The sequence below is a fragment of the Momordica charantia genome, assembly GCF_013281855.1.
Source record: "Momordica charantia cultivar OHB3-1 chromosome 8 unlocalized genomic scaffold, Mcharantia_2.0 BLBB01000008.1, whole genome shotgun sequence".
NCBI lineage: Eukaryota > Viridiplantae > Streptophyta > Magnoliopsida > Cucurbitales > Cucurbitaceae > Momordica > Momordica charantia.
This window is the reverse complement of record NW_028275166.1, coordinates 26,867,235-26,879,157: the sequence shown is the minus strand read 5'-3', so window position 1 is coordinate 26,879,157 and position 11,923 is coordinate 26,867,235. Positions and strand designations below refer to the sequence as shown.

The window sequence follows — 11,923 nt, the reverse complement described above, 5'->3', positions numbered from 1 at the left end:
TACCGAACAGGGCCTAAAAAAATTAATCCAAACGCACTCTAACTCTTTCAGTCTAGAAACACAAAAATATTTCTCTCTTCTGCGGCCGACAAACCAAACCAAATTAACTCATGAAACTTTTTATTTTTATAATGGGTAATCTAATTCTTCCCACAAATTATTCTTCTTGTTTGAACCTTTAAAGAAAAAAGTGAGAGAAAAGTGAGACTTGAAACCAAAGCAAAATGGGAAGTGGGAGAGGAAGAGCTTTTGAAGAGGACACAATTTCAAGTACACCAACAAAAGAAAAAACATTCATTAGTGGAATCCCTTTAATCAAAACCCTCATCATCTTCCCCAACATACCTTATTCTCTCTTCACTCCTAATCATACTTTAGTTTCTTCATAAATTTAATTAGCCCTAAACTTTAGATTATATTTCTAAATATGGTGCTTAATTTTTAAGGTTTTTCTCTATTTAGTTCCTGAGTTCTCCTTGGTCAAAATTTGTTAACACAAAACTAATGTGATATTCAGTTATTGTTTTATTAGCGTATTTGGATACACAGACATGGCATTTGGACACGTCACTCGAAAAGAAAAAAAAAGATTTTGTTGAGTGTTGTGGGTCAAGCTTTGTTAATAGATGAGTTCAGTTTTATGTGTCAAGTTGCATCTGAGTGACATACTCGCATGTCTAAATATGTTATTGAAATAACAATTTAATGATACATTAATTTTTTGTTAACTCCGACCAAAAGATTCTGAGTTCAAATCCCCGCCTCTAGATTTTTTACTAAAATATTTTATTTTGTTAATGAATATATTTAGACAAATTTTCAAATGAGTTAATTGAGAAGTTTTAATACATTTGGGATAAAATTGAGAATTTTATAAGATTGAAAATTAAATTGAGAATTGATTAAAAGATTAGATGAGAGCATGTATATTTATTCTTTTCTATTTAATCTCTACCGTATTAATATTACTTAATGAAAAGTTTTGACATAACTCTGTCCAATAAATTTATGGCTAATAGCTTAACCAACTATATTACGCACAAGAAGGAGTTTCACAGGATAGAAGGGAAGAAATCGCTAATTCTACCATTCCTTCGTTAGATTTAGGTGAGAGATCGAATGATCTTAGCACAAACTCAACATCTCAAAAGAAAAAAAATGAGATTCTGAGTACGTCGGGTCAAAGTCTATCTTGTGTTTACCACGCCTTGATTAACAATAAACACATCCGTCCCGTAAAGACATCTACCGTGTTGGCCTTATCTGTAGCGACTAAATAAAAAATAATTTATATGCCTCAAATTTTTGGTTATATATATTTAAAAAACTTTAGTATACCTTCATTAAATGGGAAATATAGTCGAAAACTCATAGAATATAAGAGTAGTAATTTCGAAACAATATAAGAATTGAAAATTATATAAAGGTTTGATGGTTATTCTTCCAAGAAAAAATTTTTCTTGTGAAGATTCAGGGGGAAGCTCCTCCTAAATTCTTATGTGGTCTAATACCATATAGACAAATGAATCTGAATTATGCAAAATTAAAAAATCCACTTGTTTATATGTTACTTGACCCACATGGATTTCGGACGAGCTTCCTCCTGAACAAGTTTTGTCCTTATTCTTACTCTTGCTTCAATTTTAATTGTTCTGTTAAAATTGATGCAATAAATATTAATTTTGCCGAGTGAAAATTCAATATTTCAAAGTGCATTTAGACTTCAACCATTAACAAATTTTTTAAAATTCAATCTTTCCCAAATTCCATGTCTTAAAAAATGTTTGTTACACAGAGCTTTTGTCATGTCATAAAGTGAAAAATAGTGAAAAAAGTGATATAATGAAGTTAAGTTTGTCTTTTTTTTTTTTTTAAAAGGTAGTACCAAATGATTGATTTCTTAATTTTGAGTAAAAAGGCAAAACAAAAATAGATTAAACTATATAATAAAGGTCTAAAAACTATTTTGGTATCTGAATTTTTACTTTTTGTTCATTTTGGTTTCAGTACTTATAAAACGTCAATTTTAGTTCAATTACTCTCAACTTTTGTTCATTTTAGTTCATGGACTTTGAACGTTTTGATCTTTGTACGGTTAAAAAGTAGTGTATGTTTTGGTCCTTACAAAATTATAACATAAATTTTATCAACAATGGAAACTCTTTAATACAATTAACCGCTACATTTTAAGTGAGTGAAATGTTATGCTAAAATTGTGATCATAATAAATGAGAAAAAAAATAAATTGAAGGGAACAAAATGGTTAGTTTTGAAAAAAATAAAATGACCAAAATGTCATTGCGAACTAAAATGATAAAAAGATACCTAAAATAGACATTTTCAAATTATAAAAACTAATATCAACCAAAACAGAAAGTAACCAATAAAAAACATAAATTAAAATAGCAAAGAGAACAGGAAATTTTAAAAAATACACCGACCAAAATAAATGTTTTGAAAGTACACCTCCGACTCAAGTGAACGAAAAATTAAAAGTATAGAGACCAAAATAAACGTTTTGAAATTACAAAGACCTATAAACCAAAACCGAAAATACCAAAAAAAAAATAGTATTTAAAAGGAGAGGAATAAATATTAAATAAATAAAAAAAGTGAAGAAAGAGATATATAAATGTAGGTAGCGGTGGCATATTCCACACTTTCAAGTTTCAATTCTCTCTCTCTCTAGCATCAAAGTTTGGATTCTCTCTCTCTAAAAGAGAGAAGAAAGAAAGAAAAAAGAAAAAAGATTTGGTAGGAATAATAATGGGAAGGCAGCCATGTTGTGAGAAGGTAGGGCTGAAGAAGGGGCCATGGACAAGTGAGGAAGACAAGAAGCTCATAAACTTCATCCTCACCAATGGGCAGTGCTGTTGGAGGGCTGTCCCTAAACTTGCAGGCCTCTTGAGATGCGGTAAAAGTTGCAGGCTCCGATGGACCAATTACCTTAGACCCGACCTCAAAAGAGGTCTTCTCTCTGATTTTGAGGAGAAAAGGGTCATTGACCTCCATGCTCAACTTGGTAACAGGTATCCCTCTCTCTTCCTAATCTTCTCTTCCTAGACCCGAATGGTTAGATATCTGTACCTTTCGTATTATAAAGTTGTGTTGGTTTGAGATTTCATTGTATGGGCATAACTTTAATTGGTTGGAGATATCATATATGGTTTGTTTTTTATAACTGTCCATTTCACTATAATTCAATTGGTCAAAATACGAGTAAAGTTTGTTATTGATGATATATTCAAATTTTCGACTCTCGTTTGAGCTGCGATACGCTTGAAATAAAATTAGAATAATTTATATAAAAGTTAATTTCTTCTCTCTGTTGTTATACTATAAAGTATATAATGATTATTTTATTAATTTTTAGACTAAGCATTAGTGACTTGCCTTTGGATTTCAAAGCACTTCTCAAAAATCCTTTGATTTTTTTTGTTTGTATTTTTTTTAGCAATCCTTTGATTTATAAGGTGATATTTCATTTTCTTTAAAGGAAAGGTAATTATTGTTAGTTAATGATTTGGCTATAGGAAAAGGAACTAATCCTATATTTATTCTATTTCGTTGATTCTTGACTTATTTTAGTTCAACAATTATAAGACGACCAACTATTAAACTTTAGAATTTTGTAATAATAGTATCTAATCATAGAACTGGTACGGATTGTCATTTCTAAATTTCTAAACAAGTTATTTTAATTCTTCAAACTTTACATTAAAAAAGTCGTTTTAGTTACATATAAGACACTTTTTTTTAAAGATTCTAGTTATATATTATTAAATAACTTTCTTTTTATTTATTATATATATAGAGTGTATGAAGTAACATAAAATCTTTTAAAAATTAATATAATATTTGAACATTTACACATTAAAATAATTTTTTTTAGTACAACATGTTGGGGAGGGATTAGAACTTACAGCAGTTGGAGGTATATATCAATTACCGCTGAGCTATGCTCGCTTTGACAGACATTAAAATAATTAAAATAAGTACATAAATTTAGTGAATAAAATAATATTAACTTTTTTTAATCTTATCTTATGGAGTTCTTATGGCCTCGTGTACCTCTCTTACATCAATATTATATGTAAAATCTTTAGGAAGTTTCCCAAATTATTATTATTATTTTGTTTACATTACTCTAATGGATTCTTTTGACTTTATGAGATTTAATTTCCACAATTTTTCATATTACATAGTATTTAAAAATCTCTTTGAATGATTCAAAAAGCCAATTTTCCCTCTTTGCAGATGGTCCAAGATTGCTTCACAGCTCCCGGGAAGAACTGACAATGAAATCAAGAACCATTGGAACACCCACATTAAGAAGAAGTTAAGAAAAATGGGCATCGACCCTCAAACTCACAAACCAATCTCAATCCCAACTGATCAATTTCAACCCCATCACCAACGTCATCCCGTCACCGAGCCATCATTGGACTCGTTGACCGTCGCCGAAGTCGAAGAGGTACAAGAAACAACTTCCACAACTATCATCGAGCCCCAAATAACTCTAGATCCTTGCATGCCTTCTTCATCAAGTACTTCTTCATCGTCTTCGTCTTCGTCTTCCTCTTCCTCGAACACAAATCCTATCGAGTTTGACGATCTGGAGTTCTCGGATTTCGAGTGGGTTAATAGCAATGATGCGAGTAATAACGGTATCGAGATCGGATTTTGGGAAGATGATTTTAGTAGTTGGGACTTCTTGGTGGGTCATGAGGATGGTGAAGTGCCAATTTTCCAAGAATCTTGGACTTGTGGATCGCTGTGATCTGGGACAATATTCTTGTCAATGTGTTGCGTTTCTTTCAAGTAAAATGTGTTTGGTCAAAGAGAATAAAATTTAAAAAAAAAAAAATCAAGCCTATTCAAATTTGTTATTTGTCAAACGAGTTTGAGTATAGCTCGTCAAGACACAACTAAGTTCAAATTCCAACCTTTACATGTTGTACTAAAATATATTATTGTCAAAGAAAACAATTGAAATAATTCTCGATATCTTTTTTTTTCGCAAAGGAATGTCTCTAAATAAAATTAACTAAATGCATGTAGCTTTTTTTTAAATTGCTAAAAATTATTAAGCATTGTTTGATATCAAACTAGCAAAATTATAAGATGATGGGGACTTGTAGTGTCCAAGTGTGCGGTGGAGCTTCTCAATATTCTATTGTTAGAACTTGTAAAAGACTTATATAGTTTGTTTAAAATTTTCCTCTCAATTGTTTCATTAATTTTGTTTATTAATATTAATGGTTCTATCTCAAAATCAATTGGAGGAATAGTCCATCTCTATTATAAACCTCTGGTAGGTCCATTTTCTTTTCAATGTGAGATCTTTAACATGTCCCTCAAGATCGTAGCTCTTTTGGTTCATCAATCTTGATCAAGTCTCATTTTTAGATCAAATGCTTGTTTGAGCGATTTGGACTCCGATACCATATTAAAATTGATGAGTTCCATCTCAAAACCAATTAACAATGAGAGGAGTAGTTCATCTCTATTTTAAACCCTTGTTAGGTCTCTTTTCTTTTCAACGTGGATCCTTAACATTGTTGAACAGATTAACAAAAATTATTAACAAAATACTTTAAAAAAAACAAATTGAAAGATGAGAAATAGAATGGAAACTTTGATCAAAACCAACTACCTAGATGAAGAATATAATATATTTTTTTTATATAAATAAGCTGATTACAAAAACCTTACCTATTGACAAAATTAATTGTTGTATGAGAATATTGTATTTGACATTAAAAAGAAATAACTTCAACTATAAATATTAAACAGAATATTTCCAAGTTTTTTACAATAATTTACATGAATAAATAAGACAGTTGAGCCCATCATTTCTCTCTAAAAGGCCTAAATCAATGGGCCTGAAACTTGTTGTCTCTTAAGTTTTAACATAGCCCATTGCAACAATAGACTTAAAAAATTAATTAATTAAATTTTCATCCACGTGGAAATATTAATTATATCTTTAAAAAAATTACGACATATCAAAAATCAATAAAATGTCATTAATATGGACAAGATACTAATAATATGATTTTTAAAATTATTTAAAATTTTGAAAGTTTTATTTGTTAATTTAAATATTTTTTGTTATGAACTTCTTCATTTTTGTAAATTTTCTAGAAATATCTCCATCATCATTTAATGGGAGTTTTCATTGACATTTTCATAAAATTGAGATCGTCGATATGAGCATTATTATAAGTCTTTATTATAAGTCTTTGGTCTTCATAGCTCATCGAGTGTCAGATCATTCTTCACTTCTTTTAAGGGTTTCTTATAATTACCTTTTTTTCTCTCTTTCTTTGGTATGACTTGTGGTTATATATCACATCTTTATTTCATTTTCGGTTCATCAAGGGTGTCTAGGCCAGCGAGTATGTAGAGAGTACCTTTGAATTTTTCTAATTGTATTTATTTTATTAATTATATTTTTTCTAGCATTTAAACGTCGCGAGACTTTTCTCACTATTATTTTTATTTTTATAAATAATTAACTAATTTCACATGAATGGTAAATATAAATAAGATTCTTTTTTGCTTTAAGTACAACATGTAAAAATGGGGATTCGAATTCACGTCCTTTTACTCGGATATAAGTTTCTAATCAATTGAGCTACTCTCTAGTTTGCAAATATGAATATGAATTTCGAAATTCATACCTTTTTTTAGAATTTGATTGTTTTAATAATATTAATTATAAGATATTATATTTTTATGTACTCAAAATAAGTTATACTAACTTTATTGTTATGGCTAATATGAACATAGCGGTTAAGCCATCTTACTTCCTTTTTAAAAATCGGAGCTTCAATCCCTCATTTGAATCATTTCTACCTATTTGTTGTAGTAGAAAAAAAATCTTATGGAGTGCTAGAAGATTATTATGAATTGTCTTGATCAACCAAATAAATATTTTTCAAAAAAAAAAAAGAGGGATTTATGCAATTTTAGTTTCTTTAATATATAAAATGTCAAAATCACCGTATATAAATCTTAAAAAAAAACAGCAAAATGTATATTTTATCATTATGTTTTTCTTTTTTAGTTCAATAATATGTGGGAGTGTGTCTTCGAACCTCCCACTTATGTCTTGACCAATTGAATTATGCTCAGATTATCATTAACTATATTTTAAATAAAATTACATTTTAGTTATTAATATTACTTCTCAAACCTGTCTTATCAAGATGCAAGAAAAAAAATATATATATATATATATACATATATATATTAATTTTTTCCTTAGAGTTTGAGAAATCTTTCAATTTAACCCCTATAAAAATTTTTAGAAAATTACAAAAAACATCTTTAAAGTTTAAACTATGGAGATTATTACCATTGTAACTTTGGATTCTTAATTTGATCAATTAATCCCTCGAAGTTTGCAAAGTAAAATTCTGCCAAATCGTTTGCAAAGTGTCATTTAATCCACCTTCTCCCTTATTTGGATAATTAAAATTGGATAAAACAGGGCTGGATCTAAACTAAGGTACCTCTTCCCATGTTTATTGGGTTATGATGAATTCACAATAGAAAAATTAGTGACTCCAATAGAACACAATCCAATCAAATTCAAATATTTTATGATTGGGTTTCAATTGGGTTTATTATATAAAATAAAGATTATTTAGGTCCAAGAAATTTCCTACTCAAATAATTGAGTTGGGTCTAAAATATATTTCAATCTAATGGAACTTACAACCTGTTGATGCGAACATCTATCAAGGCACGAAAGACGATATGGGAGGTCGATCGGCTATACTTAGAGCGATTCCAGGGGCACCTGCAAGGAGGTCAAGCACTCCGACGTCCAAGTTAATAGATAATCTAAGCTAAACAGATCACCTTCAGACAGATTTCATACCTGGGCCCATTAGATGGGGGTGTATTTATAAGGGTCGATGGGGTAGATATGCGTCCCATTCGGGTATTTCCCTACTCGTGTCGGACTCGTTCAAGTGACCTCCGGTCTATGCCTCGGACCGATCCCTCCTCTGCTCCTAGCAAATGAATCCTCGACGTCTGGTTTGTTTTCTAAGTATCTAGCGTCGACCTGTTAGGTCGGCCTTTTCGGGGTTTCCTGACCCAGCCGGCCATGCACAATTGGACTCCTAACACAACCCATGAATATCCCTAAGTTATTGTAGTATTTTCAACTTTTAAATTCTTTTTCTTTATAACATGTGTTAAAATGTGAGAATGAGAATGTGAACCTTCAACCTATAAAAGAGGTTACTTGAGAACTATGCTAAAGTTATGCTTTCAAAACTCGTTTTCAAATCAAAATAACTAAATAAACAAACAATCATTGGCCAATTTCAAAGAACCGAATTTGTTTTCCAAATCATAGATGTATGTTGTTAATGAAAAAATAAGTGAAAATTGTCGACTCTTAACGTTCCCTATTAAAAGTTTGATATGAATATAACGTTGGGATACAACAAGGTTCAAACAAAGTCTCACATGTAGGGAAGAGAGTGATTATTTTTATTGGTATGAGAACTTTTGAGTGAATGAAAGTAAAGACGTGAAGCTTATGTCGAAAACGAACAATATCATGTTATTGTAGAGCTCTCTCTCCTTTCCTCTTCTCTCTCATCCATTTCCTTAAAAAAATTATATGAACATATATTTGAGGCAGTGTTATTGTTAAAATTTAAAATTGTAATATATGAACTATGTTACTCCATAACTTTCTTTTTAACTAAAAAAAAATCTTATATTTCTATAAATAATAAACTCTTAAGTCAATGTTATTTTCAATTTTGAATTGAACTTTTATGACATTAATATCATATTATAAATTTTTATATGGATTACAATAATCATGTAAGTTAAAAAATTCATAAAATTAATATAAGTTTTAGGAAACTTTCGTGGTTTTTGGAACACCACTAACAATAATTTATTTTAAATTAAAACTTCTTATAACAAATAACAATATTATCTTTTTCTTAAAAAATCTTTTTTTTCATTTATTCATATTTAACTAACAATTATTCTCCCTCCGAAAAAAACTAACAATTATTCAAAAATATTAGATAAATTTTATTAAGTGGTTTTAAGAAAAGAAGATTAGACTATTTTCAACTTACTCATTAAAATTTAAAAATTCTATTTAATTTTAAATTAACATATTTATTTCTAAAATTGGTCATATTCAAAGTAACAAAGGTAAATGATATCAACTCACTAAAATAAAAATAGTAAAATAAATATTCTCAAAAAATATTAAATAAAAAATCATTGATTTTAAATTAGTTATATTGAAGAAGATATTTTATTTTCAAATAGATATATCTAAAGTAATGAAAGCATGTGTATGATATTCATTTTAGATTTAATCATATAACATAAATATTTAGTATTTTAATTTTAACTCGTCAACTTCAACATAATTCAACTGGTTAAGTGATTTATTTTCCACTAAAAGATCACGATTTCGAACCTCTATTTTCACATGTTTTACTAAAACAAAAAGGAGAAAAAAACCTGTCATTTTGAAATAATCTAAGAATGTATTTAATTTTAATTTCCAACTTATATTTCAACTGTGTCATTTGTCAGCAATTAAGTCACCTATTTTCAACTAAAAGGTCATGATTTCAAATCTCTATTTTCACATGTTTTACTTGAAAAAAAAAAAAGAAAGAAAGAAAAATAAAAACTCTGCCGTTTTGAAATAACCTAAGAATGTATTTTATTTTTAAGTTGGCCGTGTTAAAATAATAAAAAGCAATTTTAATTTCCAACTTACATTTGAATAACAGGAAAGTTATTTAATTTTAAACTTGACCATACTAAAATGATAAAAAGTAAATAATATTTGAAAAAGTAATTAAAAGTAAATATTTAATCCAAGCTCCCTAAACCTCCCCATCAAACATGGTTTTCTTAAATCAAGATTTTCTAAACTCTCTCCTTTAACTTTCCAAATTATCATTCTCAAGCTTATAAGATGTCGAATCGATGCTCCAAACTGCTCCTAAGTAGTTCAAATAATGACTGAGTTTGGAAAGCACATTATCATAAAATTTAGAGAGGCTCATCTCATCATATTACATATAAATATTAGGTAAGAATAATTTCTCTCATACATGGTTTCAATAGGTCTATTTTAAAGTTTTTTTTTTTAAAAAAAGATCTATTTTAAAACTTTTACTTTTTATCTAATAAAAAACATGAGGTTCTCCCATCTCGAAAAAAAATGTTAAATTTACTGTAACTCATCAACTAACCTTCTTAGATTAAGGGTGTTTAACGAAAATTAACAAAAAGTTAAAAAAGATTTCCCAAAACATTACTTAAAGTTCCAATTTTCCATTTTGGCAAGAGAGATCATTACTACAGAGTTATGTTTAACTTTTATTTTAATATAATGATGAAATTAAAAAAAAAAAAAAAGAAAATGATCATGTTTGGCTTGATTAATTCATATAGCTTCATATATAGGAAAATGATATCTCCTCTAACATATAAAATAATATAATGGTTGGAAAATTATTTGGTAGAAAATTCAAAGGCAAGAGATCACCCCATTAGCTCTTACATATGATTATGCAATTCAAACTAACCAAAACAACAAAGTTTCAACACATATTATATATTATGTATATTTAAATTGTAATGAAAGCAAAAGCTAGAGAGTTTTGATTATTTTCTCCACTTCTTTTTAACTAACTAATTATGCTTTTAAACCAACTATTATTACCCCTTTTCAATCCAATCAATTTTGACATTTTACCTAATTGATCAGCCAAATATATAGTTTAAACCAACCACTAAATTAGATAGGATTCAATCAATAAAGTATTTAAAATCAAGTTACATAAATATTTAAACTCATATTTCAATATATCTAAATGTAGCCACAAAATCAAACACATAAAATAAAAGTTCAAACTCAAACACGAAATCCTGAACTCTATATAAAAAGAATTTCATTATAACTGTGACGGGGTACATGGATGAATTGGTATCACATCTGAATGAGAGGGATCCTGAGATTATAGGAGGTTAAGAAAGACTTTAAAAAATCGATAATCGCTACCTATATTAACAAGGTGCACCTCCATTTTCGGCTGTTAAATCGTAAGAACTTCAAAGTTAAGCATATTTAACTTGGAGCAATTTTCGGTGAGGAGAAAGCATGCTAAAATGACTTGTTTGGATAAAGACGGTGGCGCAGCCATATCGCAGAAGAATACTGGAACAATTAGGTGCCGAATCCTAGATTTGGGGCATTACAATAGCCCTAAGAACCATACGTGAAAAAGGAGTTTTGTCTAACTAGTAGAAGGTTTAAAACTAGCCATCAAATCACGTAAAATATAACGACGAACCAAACATCTAAAATCAAGTCGTCCAAATCTAATTCTAAAAGCTTAGACATTTTAGGGAAAAAAATTCTAAGCTTTCTAATTCTTTTTTTAGTCTAATAAATATATTAACGAGAGATTAAACCTCAAACTTTATGGAGGTGCAAAACACCAAATGTTGAGTTATATACCTATGTTGGCTCTCTAATTACTTACTCTACAATATTTTCTTTTATAATTGTATAATTAAAAGAAATATGTATCGATTATATTCATTTAAATCAATTAACATAACCATTGTAGCGTATTAATTTCTATAAATTGTTTCAATGAAACATATCTTTAATATTTTGTTGATTGATGAGATGAGTATATTTCTTTTTTGCCTTGATTTTTAGCCTAAAAATTTGATTGAAGCCACTAATCTCTTTCAAAGGTCTCAATGAAATATATTCTACAAGTCAGAAACAAAATATTTAAAATTTAGATGAATAATATTCCACATACATTTTTTTTAACAATCTAAATTTAGTTCCAAAAAAATATCACATTAATGCAAAATTATAGAGAAATTGAGG

At 28.6% G+C, this 11,923-nt stretch overlaps 1 protein-coding gene across 1 annotated transcript; it reads left to right on the top strand.

The window, feature by feature from the left end:
• Nucleotides 1-2,650: 2,650 nt before the first annotated feature.
• LOC111013265 (transcription factor MYB20) lies at nt 2,651-5,279 on the top strand. The gene is made up of 2 exons (XM_022287691.2): nt 2,651-3,029; nt 4,258-5,279. The coding sequence occupies exons 1-2, from the start codon at nt 2,767-2,769 to the stop codon at nt 4,778-4,780; spliced, it is 786 nt and encodes a 261-aa protein (XP_022143383.1). The 5' UTR covers nt 2,651-2,766; the 3' UTR covers nt 4,781-5,279.
• Nucleotides 5,280-11,923: the final 6,644 nt, after the last annotated feature.